Here is a 24,184-nt window from a genome sequence, read left to right on the forward strand (position 1 = left end):
GTTTCCCTCCATTGCTTCTTGTCCCGCCTTCAGGCACTTTGGAGAAGAGCTTGACTCCCTCTTCTTTGGGGCAGCCCCTTAGAGGGGTGGACTCTAAGGCAACCCAAGGCCTGGCCCTTTCTGTCTGGATTCACACAACCCCAGCATGACACCCATTTTGACGTCCGCCCAAACACCCGTAACCGCAATTAAGTTTTCACATAGGTTTCTTCCCTTTTCAGAGCCAGAAATGCAAAAGCTTTTTTTTTTCTTTTACCCCAGGCTGTTTAGAAACTATTGACATTCTTTCTTTGCAACCGTTTGGTCGTCTCTGCCTTTCTTTCGCTGCTTTTAAGTACCTGCTGAGCTGTGTTTGCCGTTCAATTTATGGATTTTATTTCATTGTTAACCCACCCTAACAGGCTGAGCTGAACGGCAGCCTCCTTAAAATTTAAGATCAAGGAGAACGAGATCAGTGAAGTCCCTGCAAAGCTTGAAATGTGACTTTGTCGTTGCTGTTCCCAAGGTGAGCTGAGAAATTCAAGGTGACTGCACCTGGCTGAATTCACCAATGCATAAGCTATCTGGGTTTGCTCCTTATTACTCCTGGCTGGGTGACTTTGGGCCAATCATCAGGAGACGGTAAGTTCTAGTCCCGCCTTAGACATCAAAGCGACTTTGGGCCAATCACCAGGAGATGGTGAGTTCTAGTCCTGCTTTAGGTATGAAAGCTGGCTGAGTGACTTTGGAGCAGTCACCAGGAGACAGTGAGTTCTAGTGCCACCTTAGACATCAAAGTGACTTTGGCCAATCCCCAGGAGACAGTGAGTTCTAGTCCTGCCTTAGGCATGAAAGCTGTCTGAGTGACTTTGGGCCAATCACCAGGAGACGGTGAGTTCTAGTCCCGTCTTAGGAATGAAAGCCAGCTGGGTGACTTTGGGCCAATCACCAGGAGACGGTGAGTTCTAGTCCCGTCTTAGGCATGAAAGCCAGCTGGGTGACTTTGGGCCAATCACCAGGAGACGGTGAGTTCTAGTCCTGCTTTAGGCATGAAAGCTGGCTGAGTGACTTTGGGCCAATCACCAGGAGATGGTGAGTTCTAGTCCCGTCTTAGGAATGAAAGCCAGCTGGGTGACTTTGGGCCAATCACCAGGAGACGGTGAGTTCTAGTCCCGTCTTAGGTATGAAAGCCAGCTGGGTGACTTTGGGCCAATCACCAGGAGATGGTGAGTTCTAGTCCCGCCTTAGGCATGAAAGCCAGCTGGGTGACTTTGGGCCAATCACCAGGAGATGGTGAGTTCTAGTCCTGCTTTAGGCATGAAAGCTGGCTGAGTGACTTTGGACCAATCCCCAGGAGACGGTGAGTTCTAGTCCCGTCTTAGACATGAAAGCCATTTGAGCAACTTTGGGCCAATCCCCAGGAGATGATGGAATCTAGTCCTGCCTTGCGCACAAAAGCTGGCCGGGTGACTCTGAGCCAATCTCCAGGAGACGGTGAGTTCTAGTTAGGAAATTTCTCCTTAATTCTAGATTGGATCTCTCCTTGATGAGTTTCCGCCTGTTGCTTCTTGTCCTGCCTTTAGGCGCTTTGGAGAATAGCTTGACTCCCTCTTCTTTGGGGCAGCCCCTGAAAGATTGGAAGACTGCTATCCTGTCCCCCCCCTCGTCCTTCTCTTCATTAAACTAGACGTACCCAATTCCAGCAACCGATCCTTGTATGTTTTAGCCTCCAGTCCCCTGATCATCTTTGTTGCTCTTCTCTGCACTCTTTCTAGAGTCTCAGCATCTTTTTTGTATTTTGGTGACCAAAACTAGATGCAATAATCCAGAAACACGATGGACTGAAGGATGGCTACTCTTTGATCACCGAGAATCCTTCATGCACCACACTGCTTGGTGCCCCCTCAGAGTTCCCAGCTGTGCCAACAATTGTCACCTTTAATTGCTTGACAAAACAGCAGCTGCGGCTTCTCCCCCCCCCCAAGGCAGAACCTGCTTCATCCACTTATTGTACAAGGAAATCAGATAACCTTCACCTTCCACTTCAACGGCATGCATCCACATGTAACACAACCAAGAGAGTTTTGGCTGGCTCAATCAAGCCAGCTATCCTTTTCGTTTGGTCTCCCTATCTTGTCAAAGTGGGGGTGCCTTTTTAGAATCGAAAAGTTCTCAATAGCACCCCCCCCAATTACCTGCAGGTAATAACCTTACTAGAAACCAATTCTTGAGATGGATGAATGGATGGATATACAGATGGATGGATGGATGGATGGAGGGAGGGATGGAGGGAGGAAGGGAGAGAAAAGTTGGTAGGTAGGTAGACAGACAGACAGATAGGCTGGCAGGCAGACAACAGACAGATAGACATATAGATACATAGATACATAGAGATAGATAGGTGGAGAGAGAGAGAGAGAGAGGGAGATAATAGACAGACAGAAATAGATAGAGAGAGAAACAGAGAGAGAGAGAGAGAGAGAGAGAGAGAGATAGGGAGATAAAAGACAGAAAGAGAGAGAGAGAGATAAATAGATAGATAAGATAGATAGATAAGATAGAGAGATATAAAGATAGATAAATAGATAAGATAGATAGATATAGATAGATAGAGAGAGAGAGAGAGATGGAGATAATAGACAGACAGCCAGAAATAGAAAGAGAGAGAGGGATAAAGATAGATAAGCAGATAAGATATAGATAGATAAATAAGATAGAGAGAGATAAAGATAGATAAGATAGATAGATAAAGAGAGATAGATAAGATAGATAGATAAGATAGAGAGAGAGAGATAAAGACAGATAAGATATAGATATATATAGAGAGAGATGAATATTAAGATAGATAGATAGATAGATAGATAGATAGATAGATAGATAGATAGATAGATAGATATTTTTTTAGGTTGCTAACAAAGAATAAAGAGAGAACTGGTATAGCTATTTCGAGTTCCATTAACTCTCTTCAGCCAGACTTACTCTTCTGAGATTCGAACCTGGGCTTATCTGCATGTTAGGCAGTTGTTATAACCTCTAAGCCACAGGCTCTCTCCCACTCTGTTAGCTATCAGGAGAGAGACTGGGGGAGGAGATAGATATAGATAGATAGATATAGATAGACAGGCAGATAATAGACAGACAGAAATATAGATAGAGAGAAAGATAGAGTTAAAGATAGATAAATAGATAAGACAGAGAAAGATAAGATAGAGATAGTTAGATTAGATAGATAAAGAGAGATAGATAAGATAGAGTAGATAGATAGATGTGAGAGAGACAAAGAGAGAGGGGGGGGGGGAGAGTATCCCCCTGTACATTTGAAACCATGAATACTGCTGGCCTGCTGGATTCAAAACTTTTATTTCAATGCTCGAAAACTCTTTTAGAAGTTGTTAAAAAAAGGAGTAAAAGAAATAAAGCTTTTGCCTACCTCTTCAAATAATAACAGGTTGGAATATTTGGTAGAAAACCAGAAGGCCTGCCCCCTTACTTAGGCCATGGACTTCCCACGGGGTTTTCAGGCCGTCATTAAGCTCTGAGCAGGTGTTCCATTGCTTTCCAGCCTCCCCTCGTCATTCCGCCTTCTGGACTTTTCCGCCGTGACCTTCCACCCGCGGAGCCCTCTGCCTTCACCTTTGCTGACACCTGCCGCATGTTAGCCGTCCTGGGACCTCAGAGGATCATTTTATAACTGAAGGCCAGGTGCAGGCAAGGGGGGGGGGGCAGGAGAAGGAAAGTCAGGATTGAAACCTCGGTGGCGTATAAAGGAAGTCGGGTTCTTTGTTTCTGCCGACGACGCCCTCATCCTAAGTTAGCTTGCATCTATAATTCAAGGCCAGTCCTTGGTCTCTGAGGTCCTAGGGAAACATCAGTCCGTTTATTCTATCTATCTGTCTGTCTGTCTGTCTGTCTGTCTATCTATCTACCTTTTTATCTGTTTATCTACCTACCTACCCACCCACCCACCCACCCACCCACCCACCCACCTACCTATCTATCTATCTATCTACTTTTTTATCTCTCTCTCTCTATTTACCTTTTTATCTATTTATCTATCTATCTAATCTACCTTTATCTATATCTATCTACCTATCTTTCTATCATTTATCTATTTATCTTTTTATCTATTTATCTATCTAACTATCTTTCTATCTATCACCTATTTATCTATCTATATGTCTATCTGTCTGTCTGTCATCCATCCATCTATCTGTCTTCTATCTTCTATGTCTGTCTGTCCGTCCGTCTGCCCGCCCACCCCCACCCAACCATCCATGTTCTATGTGTCCGTCCATCCGTCCACTCACCCACCCATCTACCTACCTACCTATTTATTTATCTCTATCATCTATACATCCATCCGTCCATCTGTCTGTGTGTCTACCTGCCCACCCACCCACCTATCTATCTATCTCTATCTATCTATCCATCCATCCATCTATCTATGTATGTGTGTCCATCCGTCCGTCCACCTATCTATCTATCTATCTATCTATCTATCTATCTATCTATCTATCTATCTATCTATCTATCTATCTATCTATCTATCTATCTATCTACCCACCCACCCACCCACCCACCCACCCACCCATCCATCTTCTATGTCTGTCTATCCGTCCACCCACCCACCCATCCATCCATCCATCCATCCATCCATCCATCCATCCTCTTCCTATTTTCCCCACAACAACAATCCTATTGTTGTCAATGGGGAAGCCTGATTCACTTAACAACCATGTTACTAACTTAACGACTGCAGTGATTCATTTAACAACTGCGGCCAGAAAGGTTGTAAAATGAGGGAAAATTCACTTAACAACTATCTTGCTTAGCAACAGAAATCTTGGGCTCCTTTCTGGTCGTAAGTCGAGGACAACCTGTAATTAATAATAGAGTTGGAAGGGACCTTGGAGGTCTTCTAGTCCAACCCCCTGCTCAAGCAGGAGACTCTACACCATTCCAGACAAATGTTTGTCCTGTCTCTTCTTGAAAGCCTCCAGCGAGGGAGCGCCCATGACTTCTGGTGGTAAGTGGTTCCACCGGCTAATTGTCCTCGCTGTCAGGACGTTTCTCCTTCATTCCAGGCGGCTTCTCTCACTGATTGGTTTCCATCTGTTCCTTAACAACCGTCTCGCTTAGCAACGGAAATCTGGGGCTCCACTGCGGTCGTTATGTCGAGGACGACCTGCCTTATTGGGAATCTCCCCCGGCGCATTTCCGTCTTCCCAGGGGTCACTTACTTGGAAGGCTGGAGATGGCGCTCTTCACCCGTCCCGACAGCCACTCCAGACTCTCGTGCATGTTGGCCAAGGCCTTCAGGTCGCTGACGTCCCGGAGAATCTCTTGCTGCGGAATCAGCTTGTCGCCCAGGTTCCCGATCAGGACTTCGGACTCCTTGCCAAAGGCAGTTCTAGAAGGAAGAGAGCGCGAGGGATGAGTCGGCCAGGGAGAAGAGCATTATTTATTTTATTTCACACACACACAAGCACACACAAACTTATTATTTTTTTATAACTAAGTGGCGAAGATACCTCATACTTTTACCTCCTCCTACTTTCTCCACAACAACAACCCTGTGAGGTAGATTGGACTGAGGGAGAAGGACAGGCCTGAAGTCCCCCAGTCGGCTTTAATTGCTAAGGTGGGACTAGAACTCACCGTCTCCTGGGGATTGGCCCAGAGTCAGCCAGCCAGCTTTAATTGCTAAGGTGGAACTAGAACTCATTGGTTCCCAGGGATTTGGCCCAGAGTTAGCCAGCCAGTTTTAATGGCTAAGATGGAACTAGAACTCACTGTCCCCTGGTGATCGGTCCAAAGTCACCCAGCTGGCTTTCACGTCTAAGGCAGGACTAGAACTCCCAATCTCCTGGTGACCGGCTCAAAGTCACCCAGTCAGTTTCCACGCTTAAGACGGAACTAGAACTCCTCCTTTCCTAGCGATTGGCTCCAAGTCATGTAGCCGGCTTCGTGCCTCAGGTGGGACTAGAACTCACCGTCTCCGGGGGATCGTCACTCCGCCAGCTTTCAGGCCTAAGGCAGGGCTAGAACTCACCGTCTCCTGGTGATCGGTCCAAATTCACCCAGCTGGCTTTCACGCCTAAGGCAGAACTAGAACTCCCAATCTCCCGGTGACCGGCTCAAAGTCACCCAGTCAGTTTCCATGCTTAAGACGGAACTAGAACTCCTCCTTTCCTAGCGATTGGCTCCAAATCATGTAGCCGGCTTCGTGCCTCACTCCGGGGGATTGTCACTCAGCCAGCTTTCAGGCCTAAGGCGAGACTAGAACTCACCGTCTCCTGTTTCCCAGCCTGAGGCCTTGCAAGCTAGATTCCCCAAAGTTTTGCAGAGAGCCAATCCGAGGCAAAAGGCCGCGAAGGATAAAATAAATTTTCTTGCTCAACTTTGCTGGAAGCTAGAGTTCAGATGTGCCTCTGTCTGAACCCACCCTCACCTCTACCCGGGTCATCGGTCCCGCGATTGGCAGATTATGTTGTTAAACCTACTGTTTCCACAATAAGCCTAACCCAATCAGCCCTTCACTCAATCCCGTCTCCTTTCCAACGACTTTAGCGGCGCACAATTGCGTTAGCTGGGCCGACTTCCTCCAGCAATTATTTCCAATCGTACAGGAGTCTTTAGACCGGGGAAATAAACGAGAAGCGTTCACGACATTGTTGGGACGTTCCCATCGGCTCCGGGTTTAGCCGCTGCAGTCCGCCAGTTCGTGTTTGGGAGGCCTCAACAGGTAGTTCTCGACTTACGGGCCCAAAATTTCCGTGGCTAAGGGAGACACTTGTTAAGTGAGTTTTGCCCTAATTTTGCAACCTGTCTTGCCACTGTACTAAAACAGACGAGGAACGGCTGCGGGACTTGGCTAGTCTGGCTAGTCTAAAGAAAAGAAGAAATAGGGGAGACATGATAGCAGCGTTCCAGTATCTAAGGGGCTGCCCCAAAGAAGAGGGAGTCAAGCTATTCTCCAAAGCACCAGAGGGCAGGACCAGAAACAATGGTTGGAAACTGACCAAGGAGAGAAGCCACCTGGATTTAAGGAGAAACTTCCTGACAGTGAGGACAATCAACCAGTGGAACAGCTTGCCACCAGAAATCACTGGCGATTTTTAAGAAGAGACTGGACAATCACCTGTCTGAGATGGTATAGGTCAGTGACGGCGAACCTTTTAGAGACCGAGTGCCCCCAAACTCCCCCCCTGCTCCATCCTCTGCCCTGCCCCCCACCCCGCTTGCCCGCAGGGCCACTCACCACCTCCAGGGCCCCGCTGCAGATTGCCCAGGCAGCCCAGCAGCGCTATGGCAGTCACGCCCTCTGCCCGCGCCCTGCAACATCAACTGTGCATGATGGGGTATGAGGGCAAGAGTCTTGTCTACGCTGCCTGGCTGCCATGTCCTTGGCTGCGCTGCTCCGGGTGGCCCACGCTCAGGGGCGACTCTCCATCAGGGGGGCTGCTGGAGAGGAGGGGGTTGCGGGGGGGGGGGGGAAGCGAGGCTGGGGCAACGGCACGTGTGCCATAGGTTCGCCACCACTGGTATAGGTTCTCCTGGTTGAGCAGGGGGCTGGACTAAAAGACCTCCAAGGTCCCTTCCAGCTCTATTCTATTCTAAAACTAAGATGATCCAAGGCCTGGAGACTAAAACAGACGAAGAACGGCTGCAGGACTTGGGTTTGGCCAGTCTAAAGAAAAGAAGAAATAGGGGAGACATGATAGCAGTGATCCAGTATCTGAGGGGCTGCCACAAGGCAGAGGGAGTCAAGCTATTCTCCAAAGCGCCTGAAGGCAGGACAAGAAACAATGGTTGGAAACTGACCAAAGAGAGAAGCAACCTGGAATTAAGGAGAAACTTCCTGACAGTGAGGACAATTAACCAGTGGAACAGCTTGCCTCCAGAAATCGTGGGCGCTCCATCCCTGGAGGTTTTAAAGAAGAGGCTAGACAGTCACCTGTCTGAGATGGTATAGGTTCTCCTGCTTGAGCAGGGGGCTGGACTAGAAGACCTCCAAGGTCCCTTCCAGCTCCATTCTATCCCAGTTATTAAGTTAGTACAGCATTGTGGAATGAATCTGGCTTCCCTCGTTGACGTTGCTTGTCAGATGGTGGCAAAAGGGGATCACGTGATCCAGGGACACTGCGACCGTCATAAATATGAGGCAGTTGCCCAAGTGTCTGAATTCTCATCATGTGACCCAACAACCTTGGACTACAATAACTGGAGCAGACAGGGAGGAAGCGAACCAACAGATTGTGAAAACGTGAGCGAGCAGTTGGACCAAGAGACCCGAACTCATTGGTAGCTCACATTGGAACGAACCAAGGAGATGCATTCAATTTCCCAGCTACTATGATTGTTGGCTGAGAAAGGACAAAAACAGCCAAGAGAAAATAATTACAGCCTGGGAGATGGGCCCCTGTTGTCAGTCAGCTGGGATGCTGATTTACTACCAGCTTATCTGGAGTTGCACAAGGAGACAACAATCAACGACTCAATAGCCAACCAGTCACACCCTAATTAATAATAATTAAAAAACAGCAACGCACAACCACACACCATATAAATATCAGGGATGCGCATATTCTGGAGGGGCAGAAGTTAGTAATAGTAATAGTAGTAAAGTTGGAAGGGACCTTGGAGGTCATCTAGTCCAACCCCTTGCTCAGGCAGGAAACCCTACACCATTTCAGACAAATGGCTGTCCAGTCTCTTCTTAAAAATTTCCAGTGTTGGAGCATTTACTGCTTCTGGAGGCAGGTTGTTCCACTGATTAATTGTTCTCACTGTCAGGAAGTTTCTCCTTAGTTCTAGGTTGCTTCTCTCCTTGATTAGTTTCCACCCGTTGCTTCTCTGTCCTGCCTTCAGGTGCTTTGGAAAATAGCTTAATTCCCTCTTCTTTATGGCACCCCCTGAGATATTGGAACACTGCTATCATGTCCCCCCTCGTCCTTCTCTTCATTAAACTAGACATACCCAATTCCAGCAACCGTTCCTTATATGTTTTAGTCTCCAGTCCCCTAATCATCTTTGTTGCTATTCTCTGTACTCTTTCTAGAGTCTCAACATCTTTTTTACATCGTGGTGACCAAAACTGGATGCAGGATTCCAAGTGTGGCCTTACCAAGGCATTGTAGAGTGGTATTAATACTTCAAGTGATCTTGATTCTATCCCTCTGTTGATGCAGCCTAGCACTGGTCTCGTTCCCAGTACGAGACCGAAAGTTTGGTCCCGGTGACAGATTGGATAATTGTGTTTCAGAAACAAGTTGTATGTTCTTCTACAGGGGGGGAAGGAAAGTCTGATCAATTTCAACCCCGCACACCAGGCTGGCTCCAGACAATACGGAAAGGGGTAGGAATTCCTTAACATAATTTTCCTAATGGGTTCCGGTAAGTGGTAATAACCAGCCTCTCGTTCGTCACCGGGGGATTTCTGAAACAGCTTATAGTAGCTGCAGAGAAGCTTTTCCAGGTATCCCAAGGGGAGGAAAGGGTCAGCAGCTGGACCGCGAAAGCGAGGAAAATTGATCCAGCGGTCAGACGGTCCAAATTGAGCCATCTGCTAAAGTGACGCCCGTGATTAAGCAAGTGTCCAACACGCAAAGAGAACGCTCAACAAACAGCTCAGCCCCGCTTCCTGGCAGCGAGCAGACCGCACGGTTTTGTGCAAGTCTAGGTTTGCCCAGGGGTCGCCACCCCTCCTGCAGGAGCTGCACCGGCTGCCGATTCTGTTTTTGGGCCCAGTTCGAAGTGCTGGTTGTCACCGTTGAAGCCCTACCAGCTTTGGGTCCAGGTTATTTGAAGGAGCATCTTTTTCTAGTCATCTCTACCTGTGGTCCACCAGAGTGTGGAGGCATGGGGTGTTAAGGTTCCCCTCTTTTAAGGAGGTCCATCAGGTGGGACCGAGAAGAAGGAAGGGCCTTCTCTGTGGGGGCTCCCTTCCTGTTATTTGAAGGACTGTCATTTCCCAGGTAGGTCTACCCAACCCACTAGAGCAGGGGTAGGCAATCTTGGCTCTTTTATGACTCGTGGACTTCAACTCCCAGAGTTCCTGAGCCAGCCATGCTGAGGGGAAAGGGAGAGGTTTCCAAGCTCAGCCATGCTGGCTCAGGAATTCTGGGAATTGAAGTCCACGAGTCATGAGGGGGCCATAGTTCCCTCATGCTAACTCAAGAATTCTGGTAGTTGAAGTCCACAAGTGATGAGGGGGCCATAGTTCCCCCATGCTGAAGAATTCTGGGAGTTGAAGTCCATGAGTCATGAGGGGGCCATAGTTCCCCCATGCTGGCTAAGGAATTCTGGGAGTTGTCCACGAGTCATGAGGGGCCATAGTTCCCTCATGCTGGTTGAGGAATTCTGGGAGTTGAAGTCCACGAGTCATGAGGGGGCCATAGTTCCCTCATGCTGGTTGAGGAATTCTGGGAGTTGAAGTCCACGAGTCATGAGGGGGCCATGGTTCCCTCATGCTGGTTGAGGAATTCTGGGAGTTGAAGTCCACGAGTCATGAGGGGGCCATGGTTCCCTCATGCTAGCTCAGGAATTCTGGGAGTTGAAGTCCACGAGTCATGAGGGGGCCATGGTTCCCTCATGCTAGCTCAGGAATTCTGGGAGTTGAAGTCCACGAGTCATGAGGGGGCCATGGTTCCCTCATGCTAGCTCAGGAATTCTGGGAGTTGAAGTCCACGAGTCATGAGGGGGCCATGGTTCCCCCATGCTGGCTGAAGAATTCTGGAAGTTGTCCATGAATCATAAAAGAGCCAAGGTTGCCTACCCCTGCACTAGAGCAAGGAGGCAGAGGATGCCATAGGTCCCCTCTCTTAAGGAGGTCCATCTGTTGGGACCAAGAAGAAGGACCTTCTCCGTGGTGGCTCCTTCCCTGTTATTGGAAGGACTGTCATTTCCCAGGTAGATCTACCCCAGGTGGCTCCCTGCCTGGGGAACATCATCCCTGCAGAGGTAAGATTGGTTCTCCACTTTGACACTCATCTGAACAATCCTGAAGACCGGCTACTGCCAATGGGCCTGGAGACCCCAGAATGATACAGAGCCCATAAAGAGGTGGGTTTGATTGTTACCAGCAGCAGGGCAGGGAATGATTGGCTTTTTTCCTGGGATTGCATCCTTGAAACAGACATGAGCGCCACCCTTATAGTCGGCAACGACTAGGACAGGGGTAGGCAACCTCGGCTCTTTTATGACTCCTGGACTTCAACTCCCAGAATTCCTGAGCCAGCCATGCTGAGAGGTTTCATGCTGGCTCAGGAATTCTGGGAGTTGAAGTCCAGGAGTCATAAAAGAGCCAGGGTTGCCTACCCCTGGACTAGGGGAGTAAAATCTGCAGGGACCGCTTCCCTCCCTCCTTTATTCCTATAAGCTAGAGCAGGGATGGCGAACCTTTTAGAGACCGAGTGCCCAAACTGCAACCCAAAACCCACTTATGCATCGTCGAGTGCCGGGTGGGTGTGGCCCATTGGGTGGGTGTGGCCCATTGGGTGGGCGTGGCTGGGGTGGTAACGGCAGACTGGGTGGGACTAAAAAGTTCAATCAATCCATTCCAACTATGCAAGATCTTTTTTTTCCCTGCAAGAAGTTGAAATTGACTGATTAAACCTTTTTTTTTTTTTTTGCGCACGGTGGCGGAGGCCTAAAGCGAAAAGGTTTTATAAAACCCAGCTGAAGGCCTAGGACTGGGGTGACGGCGCGCGTGCCCACAGAGAGGGCTCTGAGTGCCGCCTCTGGCACCCGTGCCATAAGTTCGCCACCACTGAGCTAGAGGTCTCCAACCTTTCTGGGCTCAAGGACCAGAGGGAAGGAGAGCAGCTTCAAAATTGGGTGCGCGCACACACACACACACACACACATGGCAGCTAGCAACCCATTCATGCACGTGCAAACGGGCTGCACAAATCACCCGGGCTAGCGGCGCATGCGCAAACAGGCTGCAGACACCCGCCCCGCAGGTGCATCCCCGTTCGTGCCCGTGCGCATGCGCAAATGGGGCCGCGGGCGCTAGCACGAGTGGGAGGAATGCATGCCCATGTATGTGTGCACTGGCCAGCCGATTCTGCGGCCCGCTGGCCAAGAGCCCACAGCCTGGTCCCGGGACACGGCCCATAGGTTGGGGACCCCTGCTATAAGCCACCTGGAGTTACCACGATTGAGCAGGGTGGCCCTATCCGTCTTTTTCACTAAAGCAATGGGATAAAATCTCCTAGCACAGTGGTTCTCAACCTTTTTAATGCCGCGACCCCCAACCGGTCGTAAGTCGAGGACTACTCAACCGGTCGTAAGTCGAGGACTACTCAACTGGTGCAGCACCGTTTGCAGAATGGGGACTTTTGGCGGGCTCAGCAGGGCAGAGACAGCCTGGGCAATTCCTATTGGCTTTTGAAAGCCAATAGAGTTAGACTCTATTCAAGAGAGTCTCTTCTATTGGCTTCCAAAAGCCAGTAGAATAAAAGGGAGGAGGACAGCTAAGGAAAAGGGGAAAAAAATGGCAGACTGCGTTGTTTGGCGACCCCCGTGAAATGGTCGTTCGACCCCAATTGGGGTCCGGACCCACAGGTTGAGAACCACTGTCCTAGCACTTTGTCCTTATTCAGCCAGGCGGCGGGAGGTTCACGGCCCACCCGCCCGAAGATGGCACCCAGGTGCAACGTTGATTTCTATCCATGGATCTAAGGAAAAACTCGCCTTATGAAGTCTTCTTCTTCCTCTCGTTTAGGTCTCAGCTGTTTGGGCTGGGCCATGTTGCTCCAGTTGGGAAGCGACTTCAACAGTCTGGTAATGTCGTCGTCTTTGGCCCAAGAGGCGCTGATCACCATCTTCTCGTCCGATTGGACGATGCTCCTAAAGTGAAAAAAATAACCAGGGGACAGTTTAGAATCAGAAAGCTGGTTTGGCCAAGTATTGCAGGCAGTCCTCAACTTACGACCAGAACTGAGCCTTGTCGCTAAGCAAGGCACTTGTTAAACGAGTCACACTGGCTCTGGTGAGTTTGGTTTTTTTTGCTGTCTTCTACAGCTACATTAATAGAAATGTGTAAGTACAAAGCTCCTTTAAAGACTGAAAAGCTAGGAAACTATACAGTTCTGGGCTGTGCCCTCTCTTATCTGAACTATTCTCTAAAGCAGTGTTTCTCAACCTTGACCATTTTAAGGCATGTGGACTTCAACTCCCAGAATTCCACAGCCAGCACTGCTGGCTGTGGAATTCTGGGAGTTGAAGTCCACATGCCTTAAAATGGTCAAGGTTGAGAAACACTGCAAAGCTACATTAACGGAAAGGTGTCAGTCTGAAAGTGCAAATCTCCCGCTGTCTCCTTTACAGCAGCCCAAGAAGCTAGGGAACTATGACCTCATTCCGTCAGAACCGAGGAAGCTCCTTGGATGAGGAGCGAGACGTCTTCAAGAGAAAAAAAAAAACCAAGAAAGGCTAGTTGCCTCTTGAAGAAAAACATCTTTGGGAGAACCATCACCCGGATGAGGGAGAAACTCCATAGCCATACCTGTAAGCCGCGTTGCAGGTGTCCTTGTACTGCTGGAGCTTGACGCAGACCATGTTCAGGAACTGGTCTGAGTAGGCGCTTAAGTCACGCATCAAATTCATGAGATCCTGGACCGTTTTTTCCACAATGACTGTACTCTGGGGACGAAAAGGAAAAAACACACCGGGAGGCTGAGCGAAGAAAAGCCATCTTCAAGTCATTTCCCAGCAAAGTTGAAACATGCAAACAAGTAGACCGGAGGCTAAAACATATAAAGAACGGTTGCTGTTCTTAACGGTTGAGGACCATGTCTCATTGTTATGACCAGCCCACATCTCATTACGACTCAATCCACAGTTGAGGGTTGCAAAGCCCTAACTTAACATTAATCCCACTGAGGTGGCATAATCTCCTAAACCAGGGGTCTTCAAACTTGACCCTTTGATGACTTGTAGACTTCAACTCCCAGAATTCCTCAGCCAGGCAGGCTGGCTGAGGAATTCTGGGAGTTGAAGACCACAAGTCATCAAAGGGCCAAGTTTGAAGACCCCTGTCTTAAATCTAACAAACAAAAGGGAGGCTGGCTGAGGAATTCTGGGAGTTGAAGTCCACAAGTCACAAAAGGGCCAAGTTTGAAGAGCCCTGTCTTAAATCTAACAAACAAAATGGAGACTGGCTGAGGAATTCTGGGAGTTGAGGTCCACAAGTCATCAAAAGGTCAAGTTTGAAGACCCCTGTCTTAAATCTAACAAACAAAATGGAGACTGGCTGAGGAATTCTGGGAGTTGAGGTCCACAAGTCATCAAAAGGTCAAGTTTGAAGACCCCTGGCTTATATGGTCCATGGTGGCTGAGGAATTCTGGGAGTTGAAGTCCACAAGTCATCAAAGGGCCGAGTTGAAGACCCCTGTCCTAAACTGTATGCAGGTAGTCCTCGATTAACAGCCATTCATTTAGTGACTATTAGTCGTTACGACGGCACTGAAAATAGTGACTTATTTTTTCAGACTTTACGACCGTTCCAGCACCCCCATGATCCTGCAATCAGAATACAGGCATATTATTCTCTCATCGTTTGACACGGGAGGCAGGGAAGGAAGAGACGCTCAGAGGAAAGAAGGGGGGGTCCAGGTAGTCCCCGACTTATAAAAGTTCGTTTAGTGACCGTTCAAAGTTACAGCAGCATTGGAAAAACCGACTCATGACCGTCTTTCCCACTCAGGACTGTTGCAGCATCCCTGGGGTCAGGTGATCAGAATTGACACCCTTAGCAACTGACTCGTACTTACGACGGTCGCAGTGTCCCCGGCTCACGGGATCGCCTTTTACGACAAGCAGAAGAGACTGGACAGCCCTTTGTCTGAAGCGGTGTAGGGTTTCCTGCCTGAGCAGGGGGTTGGACTAGATGACCTCCAAGGTCCCTTCCAACTTATTATTATTATTTTGGATCATCGCACAGTCAGCCAGATGTTCAGACTGGATTTGGCATTTTGTCTACCTATCGAGTCCTTACCCAGGACCTGGGATAGGCAGATGTGGATTTTTGATGGTATTACAGATATCGTCGCAGGATGGAAGCAGTTCCTAGTAAGGCCGCCTTTTGCAATTGACTAATAGCAAATTTGTCAATGCCGATGATGGTGTTCAAGTGGTGCTCCAGTTGTTTTGGGATTGCACCCAAGGAGCCTATGACTATTGGTACTACCTTGCTTGCTTTTGCCACAGTCTTTCTATTTCTATTTGTAGGTCTTTGTATTTTGTTATCTTCTCCAGTTCTTTCTCTTCTATTCTGCTTTCTCCAGGCACTGCCACATCCACTATCCAGACTTTTTTGTCTTTCTTATCGACAATTGTTAAGTCTGGGGTGTTATGTTGCAGGTGCTTGTCTGTTTGAATTCTGAAGTCCCAGAGCAGTTTAATTTTATCATTTTCTATGACTTTCTCTATTTTATGTCTACTACTTTCTCCATTTTATGATGATGATGATGATGATGATGATTAAAGTTCACGGGGGTGGGGGAGTCAGATTCACTTAACAACCATGTGACTCACTTAACGACTGCAGGGATTCGTTTAACGACGGTGGCAAGAAAGGTCGTAAAATGGGGCAAAACGCCCTGAACAACCCTCTGACTTAGCAACGGATAATTGGGGAGGGGGGGGTCAATTCTGGTTGTAAGTCAAGGACTTACCTGTACTTAACTATCTGGAAAATCTTTGGCCACTTGCTTAGTATGTTGTTGAATTTCAGTCCATTTGAGTGGAAATTCGGTCAGCTATGACCGGGGTGTGTGTGTCCTTCTCCATTTGCCTCCCCACCTCCAATCACAAAGACAAGGACATCAGACCCCCCCCCCTCTGCGTTTAAAGTTTCAAAACCTCAATTCAAAGTGACCCTCCCCACACACACACAGAGAGATACACCTGTTACCTTTCCCTAAGCCAAGTTCTGTCTGCCCATTGATTTTAAGATTAAAGTGCTGGCGAGAGGCCCCGGATCCATAATCCTGTTCCTGCAGATGGACCGGTGAGTGACAGGCATTGATTCTTCTTGCCCGCCTGCTAAAAGGCATCGGGGAGGCATCTCTGGGTTGAGTGACACCCTCCTCCCCCCCCCCCGGCGTTTTGAATGCGGATCACGACACTCGGAGGGCGAGTTTGATGGGAAAACAGCCGAGTTGGGACACCGAAGAGTTTGGAAAAGATCCGGGGACTTGGCACAGCTAGTCCTGGAGTTACAAACATTCGTTTAGTGGCCGTTCAAAGTTACGACGAGAGGGGGGCGAAAAAAGTGTCTTAGGATCCTTTTTTCATACTGACGGCCGTTGCAGCATCCCCCTGGTCACGTGATCAAAATTCGGAGGCTTGGCAAGTGACTTGTACTTGCAACGGTTTGCAGCATACCGGAGTCATGGGATCCCCTTTTGCGACCTTCCGACGAGCAAAGTCCACGGGGGAAGAAGCCAGGTTCACTTAACAACCGTCTTACTAACTGAACAACGGCAGTGATTCGTTTAGCGACTGCGGCAAGGAGGGCCGTAAAACGGGACAAAACTCACTTAACAGCTGTCTCACTTAACAACAGAAATTTTGGACTCAGTTGTGGACGTTAAGTCGAGGACTCCCGGGTATCGCATCGGTCTGCAGAGTTCTGGGATCTCGGGAATCTTAGCCTAGATGACTTGCCAAGGCCAGGAGGTGGGGAAGGACAGCTGTGCAGGATTCCAAAGCTGGTTAGATATTAGAATAGGGAGATTGTAGAATGAAATGGAATGGAATGGAATAGAAGAGAAGAGAAGAGAAGAGAAGAATGAATGGAATAGAATTAGAATTAGAATAGAATAGAATACAATACAATAGAAATATAGAATAGAATAGAATGGAATAGAATTAGAATAGAATAGAATAGAATAGAAGAGAAGAGAATAGAAGAGAAGAGAAAAGAAAATATGGAATGGAATGGAATAGAAAATATGGAATGGAATGGAATAGAATAGAAAATATGGAATGGAATGAAATGAAATGGAAAATATGGAATGGAATGGAATAGAATAGAAGCTTGAAGATCTTCTAGTCCAGCCCCCCCCCCCCCAAGCAGGAGAACCTATGCCATCTCAGACAAGTGACTGTCCAGTCTCTTTTTAAAAATCTCCAATGATGGAGCACCCACAATTTCTGGTGGCAAGCTGTTCCACCGGTTAATTGTCCTCACTGTCAGGAAGTTTCTCCTTAATTCCAAGTTGCTTCTCTCTTTGGTCAGTTTCCAACCGTTGTTTCTCGTCCTTCCCTCTGGTGCTTTGGAGAAAGCCGAAGTGGCGCAGCAGTTAGAGTGCAGTACTGCAGGCCACTTTAGCTGACTGTGTTCAGCAGGTCAGCGGTTCAAATCTCACCGGCTCAAGGTGGACTCAGCCTTCCATCCTTCTGGAGTAGGTAAAATGAGGACCCAGATTGTTGGGGGCAATGTAAATATATATATATACATTGCTTACTGGTGTACACCGCTTAGAGAGTGCTTGCACTTAAAGCGGTATATAAGTCTCATAAATAAATAAAATAAATAAATAGATTGACCCCCCTCTTCCTTGTGGCAGCCCCTCAGATACTGGAACACTGCTATCATGTCTCCCCTATTTCTTTTTTTCTTTAGACTAGCCAAATTCAAGTCCTGCAGCCATTCTTCATATGTTTTAGTCCCCAGGCCTTGAATCATCTTAGTTGCTCTTCTCTGGATTTTTTTCCAAACTCTCAACCTCTTTTTTGTGCTACGGGGACCAAAATTGGCTGCAGCATTCCAAGTCTGGCCTCACTACGGCTTTTGTAAAGCGGTACTAATAACCTCGCGTGATCTTGATTCTATGCCTCTGTTTATACAACCCAGGATTGCATTAGCTTCTTTGGCTGCTGCTGCACACGGCTGGCTCACAGTCAAGTGATTGTCGATGTGTCTATTAATGGAATAGGGAGACTTTTGTGGTTCAGGTAGTCCTCGACTTAGAGCAATTCGTTTAGCGACCGTTCAAAGTCACAACCGGATGGTCCATCGACAGGAACAAGTTCCAATTACAGAAAGGGCTGAAAGTCCATCAGATGTGCAAGACAGTAATTTTACAGAAATGCAGGGGGATATTTCTCTGGTTTGCTGGGGGGGAGGAATTAATTATCCCCCCCCCAATCACTTCCAGCAGACACTCAAGCACCATTAAGTTGAGTGCATCAGTTGTTGGAGCTTAGTCTGCCTTCTGATGGTGCAGTTGGGGTCCTCCCGGCAGGGGTCTCCAGTGACCCACACTGGGAATTATTTCCTAGGGAGGGGGTGCAGCAAATATATAAATCACTGTCAGAGGAAGGAGCCCTTGCTTGACCCAGCAGGAAGGCGCGATACATTCAGATTTGTTCCATTCCACGCTGTGTCACTTGCCCGTGTCCTGGAGAGGGCGAACTGCGCGGTAATCAATTAGGTTGACAAGATCCCCTACAGATCCCAGCCATCTAGGCCAGCGACTTCAGGGCAGGGAGGGAGAGAGAAAACGGGCCACAAGGAAAGAAAGAAAGAAAGAAAGAAAGAAAGAAAGAAAGAAAGAAAGAAAGAAAGAGAGAGAGAGAGAGAGAGAGAGAGAGAGAGGGAGGGAGGGAGGGAGGGAGGGAGGGAGGGAGGGAAGGAAGGAAGAGGGAGGGAAGGAAGGAAGGAAGGAAGAGGGAGGGAAGGAAGGAAGGAAGGAAGGAAGGAAGGAAGAAAAAGAAAGAAAGAAAGAAAGAAAGGAGAGAGGGAGGGAGGGAAGGAAGGAAGGAAGAAAAAGAAAGAAAGAAAAAAGGAAGGAAGGAAGGAGGGAGGGAAGGAAGGAAGAAAGAAAGAAAGAAAAAAGAAAGAAAGGAAAAAGGAAGGAAGGAGGGAGGGAAGATAGGAAGAAAGGAAGAAAGGAAGAAAGAAAGAAAGAAAGAAAGAAAGAAAGAAAGAAAGAAAGAAAGAAAGAAAGGAAGGAAGAAGAATCAGGATTGGAAAACTGGAGCCTGTTCTGATGCGGAAGAGAACTTGAACTGCGTCTTGTAGTCTGAATAGCTGAATAGCACTAGCAATAGCCGTTAGACTTATATACTGCTTTATAGGGCTTTACAGCCCTCTCTAAGCAGTTTACAGAGTCAACTGGTTGCCCCCCCCCAACAATCTGGATCCTCATTTTAACCAACCTTGGAGGGATGGAAGGCTGAGTCAACCTTGAGCCAGTCAAGATCGAACTGCTGGCGGTGGGCAGACTTTGCCTGCTATACTCCATTCTAACCACTGTACCACCACAGCCCGCCCTCCCTCCCTCCCTTCTGACTTAGCAATAGCACTTAGACTTATATACCGCTTCACAGTGCTTTAAAGCCCTCTCTAAGCGGTTTACAGAGACAGCCTGTTGCCCCCAATAATCTGAGTCCTCATTTTACCGGCCTCGAAGGATGGAACTCAACATTGAACTGCTGGCAGTGGGCAGAATTAGCCTGCAATACTGCACTCTAACCACTGCGCCACCATGGCTCAACATAGCTTGGACGTTCAGAAAGAGGACATCTTTGAGGTAGGGGAAGCATGGGGCAAAACCTCTGCCTTTATGCCTTGACACCAGTTGGGACTGAATAACAGAATCACAGAATTGGAAGGGATCTCGGAGGTCTTCTAGTCCAACCCCCTGCTCAAGCAGGAGACCCTATCTTATTGCAGACAAAGGGTTGTCTATCCTCTTCTTAAAAACCTCCAGGGATGGAGCACCACAGTCTCTGGAGGCAAGGAGTTCCACTGGTTGATTGGTCTCACTGTCTGCCCTGATTTCTAGGTTGCTTCTCTCCTTGATAAGTTTCCATCTGTTACTCCTTGACCTGCCCTCAGGTGCTTTGGAGAAGAGGTTGACCCTCTCTTCCGAAACCTGAGCGGCTGTCACAGACAAGAGGAGTGCGCGTGTGTGTCAATCTATTCTCCACAGCACCTGACGGCAGAACAAGATGGAGCAGATAGAAACGTATCAAAGTGAGAAATCAACCGCTTGTCTCCTAGAATTGTGGGCCCTTTATCACCAGAGGTTTTTAAGAAAAGACTGGACCGCCATTTCTCCCGAATGGTGTAGGGCAGGGCTAGGCAACCTCGGCTCTTTTATGACTCGTGGACCAACTCCCAGAATTCCTGAGCCAGCATAGCTCAGCTCGGAAATCTCTCCCTTTCCCCTCAGCACGGCTGGCTGAGGAATTCTGGGAGTTTAGGTCCATGAGTCATAAATGAGCCAAGGTTGCCTAACCCCACCCCAGCCAGCCAGGAATTCTGGGAGTTGAAGTCCAGGAGTCATAAAAGAGCCCAGGTTGCCTACCCCTGTCCTAAGTCCTTCTGTTCTAAGCGGTGAGCCTCCTAGCCCAGGGATAGGCAACCTCGGCTCTTTTATGACTCGTGGACTTCAACTCCCAGAATTCCTCAGCCAGCATGGCTCAGCTCGGAAACCTCTCCCTTTCCCCTCAGCACGGCTGGCTCAGGAATTCTGGGAGTTGAAGTCCACAAGTCATAAAGTGGCCTTGGCCTAGTGCAGGGGTAGGCAACCTTGGCTTTTGAATAGAGTCTAATTCTATTGGCTTTCAAAAGCCAATAGGAATTGTCCAGCCTGTCTCTGCCCTGCTGAGCCCGCCAAAAGTCCCAGTCTGCAAACGGTGCTGCACCAGTTGAGTAGTCCTCGACGTATGACCGGTTGAGTAGTCCTCGACTTACGACCGGTTTGGGGGGGGTCGCGGCATTAAAAAGGTTGAGAACCACTGGTATAGGTTCTTCTGCAGGAACAGGAGGCTGGACTAGAAGACCTCCAAGGTCCTTTCTGCATTCTATCCCTGTTTGAAAAAAACGAAGACAGTTTTTCTGAAATCAATTTTGGGAAGCAGCCGTCCGGAGGGCGCCTTGGAATGACTGCAACTTTCTTGGTTATGTCGTAGAGAAGGCCGGAAGGTCTCACACGGAGCCACGCTGGCATCCTCCCAAAGGCCCATAAACAGCTGGCTCTCTGCCCTTCCTCCTTCCTGCCCACCACCAGAGCAGATGGCTGATCTTCTCCTACACCAGTGGTTCTCAACCTTTTTAATGCCGCGACCCCCAACCGGTCGTAAGTCGAGGACTCCTCAACCGGTCGTATGTCGAGGACTACTCAACTGGTGCAGCACCGTTTGCAGAATGGGACTTTTGGCGGGCTCAGCAGGGCAGAGACAGCCTGGACAATTTCTATTGGCTTTGGAAAGCCAATAGAATTAGACTCTGTTCAAGAGAGTCTCTTCTATTGGCTTTCAAAAGCCAATAGAATAAAAGGGAGTAGCACAGCTAAGGAAAAGGGGGAAAAAAAAATAATGGCGGACTGCGTTGTTGGGCGACCCCCGTGAAATGGTCGTTCGACCCCAAATGGGATCCCGACCCACAGGTTGAGAACCACTGACCTACACCATTTCCAGGCAGAACCGGATCACTCCGAGTAAAGCATTCAAATTCCGCCTTGCTCTTGTTCATCATCCCCCCCCCCCACCCCGCCTGGCTAATGACAGTCAAGTCACTGTTTTGTGGGGAAAAAAACCCACACACATTTAGCTTTCACAAAGGCAGCGCTGCAAAGCGGGAAATGGAAGGCACCCAGGGAACGCCAGGCTGGCACCCGGCGAAGGCGGGCACCGCCACCGACAAAGCCCTCATCCATTACCCCATCAGCAGCCTCTCCAGGCCCAGCGGGATTCAAATGGGGGGTCCTGCGGAGAAGAGAAATGAAGTTGGAATGGAGGTAATCCATCTCCGGAGGCGGGGGGGGGGGCCTGTTTCGGAAGAGTTTCTTGGCAATAAAAGGGGGGGGGAACGACCCAAGCTTCATTAAAGAAGACACAGTGGGAGTTGGATGGGGATCAGAATCTTCCGTGCTCAGCTTGAAACACACAATCCATCAGAGCAGAGTTGGCAGGGTCCCTGGAGGTCTTCTAGTCCAGCCCCGTGCTCAAGCAGGAGACCCTATCCCAGTGGTTCTCAACCTGTGGGTTGGGACCCCATTTGGGGTCGAACGACCATTTCACGGGGGTCGCCAAACAACGCAGTCCGCCATTTTTTTTCCCCTTTTCCTTAGCTGTGCTACTCCCTTTTATTCTATTGGCTTGTGAAAGCCAATAGAATAGACTCTCTTGAATAGAGTCTAATTCTATTGGCTTTCAAAAGCCAATAGGAATTGTCCAGGCTGTCTCTGCCCTGCTGAGCCCGCCAAAAGTCCCATTCTGCAAACGGTGCTGCACCAGTTGAGTAGTCCTCGACGTACGACCGGTTGAGTAGTCCTCGACTTACGACCGGTTGGGGGGGGGTCGCGGCATTAAAAAGGTTGAGAACCACTGCCCTATACCATTTCAGACAGGTGACTGTCCAGTCTCTTCTTCAAAACCTCCAGTGTTGCAAAGAAGAGGGAGTCAAGCTGTTCTGCAAAGCCCCTGAAGGCAGGACAAGAAGCAACGGGTGGAAACTAATCAAGGAGAGAAGCAACCTAAAACTAAGGAGAAACCTCCTGGCAGTGAGAACAATTAACCAGTGGAACAACCTGCCTCCAGAAGCGGTGAATGCTCCAACATTGGAGGTTTTTAAGAAGAGACTGGACAGCCATTTGTCTGAAATGGTATAGGGTTTCCTGCCTGAGCAGGGTGTTGGACTAGATGACCTCCAAGGTCCCTTCCAAGTCTGTTATTCTGTTAAATTAACATCAAACTCCACACTCTCTTCTAGCACTGATGCAAGAAAACCACAAGCCCAGAGAGCACCAAGGATCCCACAGTTGTCCTCCTCCTCCTCTTCCTCCTCCTCCTCCTCCTCCTCCTCCTCCCTTCTAATACTGATGATGTTACCCAGTTGGGTCATGAAACGTCGGCAAGAAAACTAGAAACTCAGAGAGCATCAAGGACTCCACATGCCTTCTCTTCCTCTTCCTCTTCCTCCTCCTCCTGCCCCAAACCCCACTACTTTCTAGCACTGATGATATTACCTAGTTGGGTCATGAAACGTCGGCAAGAAAACAACCAAACTCGAGAGAGCACCCAGGACCCCACCCAAAAAAGGGGGGGGGAATCTTATTCAAGACTTCTTGTATAAAAAAAAGTCCAAGCTTTAAATATTTGAAGACTCCAATCGATCTATTTGAAGCCACTTCAATGGCTGCATCTCAGTCCATCTGCCTGACCTTTTCTGGACTTCTGTCTCCATCCATTATTAAGGTCAGATTGTGTTGGCCGGATCTTATTTCACACTCACCCCCTTTTCCCAAATGTCACCCCCCCCCTGTTTAGACAGCTGCCAGTGGGGTAAGATAGCTAAACAATAACTAGTCAAGGGTCCTTTTTTTCCCCCTTTTCTTTCTAAAACAGACCAGTTGTTCTACCACAGCTAAAAATACTTTGTGGCCTTTTCAACATTATTGCAAAGAACAATGTTTGGAGTAGACACTGTGCTATTTGGAAATCTTTAGGTTTCATTGCTTAGAAGCCACAGAGATAAGTCCTTGTAGATGTGGGATGATGGAACTGAGCCACGCCGGAAATGCTGACGAGAAATTTCTCCAAAACTAAGAGGACGTTTCTTTCCTTGGCAGTCAAGGCCATGGTTTTCCCAGTTGCAAGGTATGGCTGTGAAAGTTGGGGCATAAGAAAGGCTGAGCACCAAAGAATGGAGACCTTTGAACTCTGGTGCTGGAGAAGACTCCTGCGAGTCCCCTGGACTGCAAGGCGATCCAACCGGTCAGTCCTAGAGGAGATCAACCCTGACTGCTCTTTAGAAGGCCAGATCCTGAAGTTGAACCTCAAGGACTTTGGCCACCTAATGAGAAGGAAGGACTCACTGGAGAAGAGCCTAATGCTGGGAAAGATGGAGGGCAAGAGAAGAAGGGGACGACAGAGAAGGAGGTGGCTGGATGGAGTCCCTGAAGCAGGAGGCGTGAGCTTCAATGGACTCCAGAAGATGGTAGAGGACAGGAAGGCCTGGAGGAACGTTGTCCATGGGGTTGCAATGGGTCGGGCACGACTTCGCAACTAACAACATCTATTTATCTATCTATCTATCTATCTATCTATCTATCTATCTATCTATCTATCTATCTATCTATCTATCTATCTATCTATCTATCTATCTATCTGTTGAGGCCTTTGAACAATGGTGCTGGAGAAGACTCCTGTGAGTCCCTTGGACTGCAAGGCGATCAAA

At 48.5% G+C, this 24,184-nt stretch overlaps 1 protein-coding gene across 4 annotated transcripts in view; it reads right to left on the reverse strand.

Annotated features, from left to right (window-relative positions):
* EXOC4 (exocyst complex component 4) overlaps positions 1-24,184 on the reverse strand; it is a 281,528-nt gene that overhangs the window by 26,174 nt on the left and 231,170 nt on the right. For all 4 annotated transcript variants that reach the window (XM_039324739.1, XM_039324738.1, XM_039324737.1 and 1 more), the window contains 3 exons: positions 13,493-13,629; positions 12,679-12,834; positions 5,220-5,389 (listed from right to left, as the gene is read on the reverse strand). In XM_039324739.1, coding sequence (XP_039180673.1) covers positions 5,220-5,389; positions 12,679-12,834; positions 13,493-13,629 — 463 coding nt within the window. The remainder of the gene's footprint in view (positions 1-5,219; positions 5,390-12,678; positions 12,835-13,492; positions 13,630-24,184) is intronic.

The sequence above is a fragment of the Crotalus tigris genome, unplaced genomic scaffold, assembly GCF_016545835.1.
Source record: "Crotalus tigris isolate CLP2741 ecotype Arizona unplaced genomic scaffold, ASM1654583v1 scf7180000024308.805542, whole genome shotgun sequence".
Taxonomy (NCBI): domain Eukaryota; kingdom Metazoa; phylum Chordata; class Lepidosauria; order Squamata; family Viperidae; genus Crotalus; species Crotalus tigris.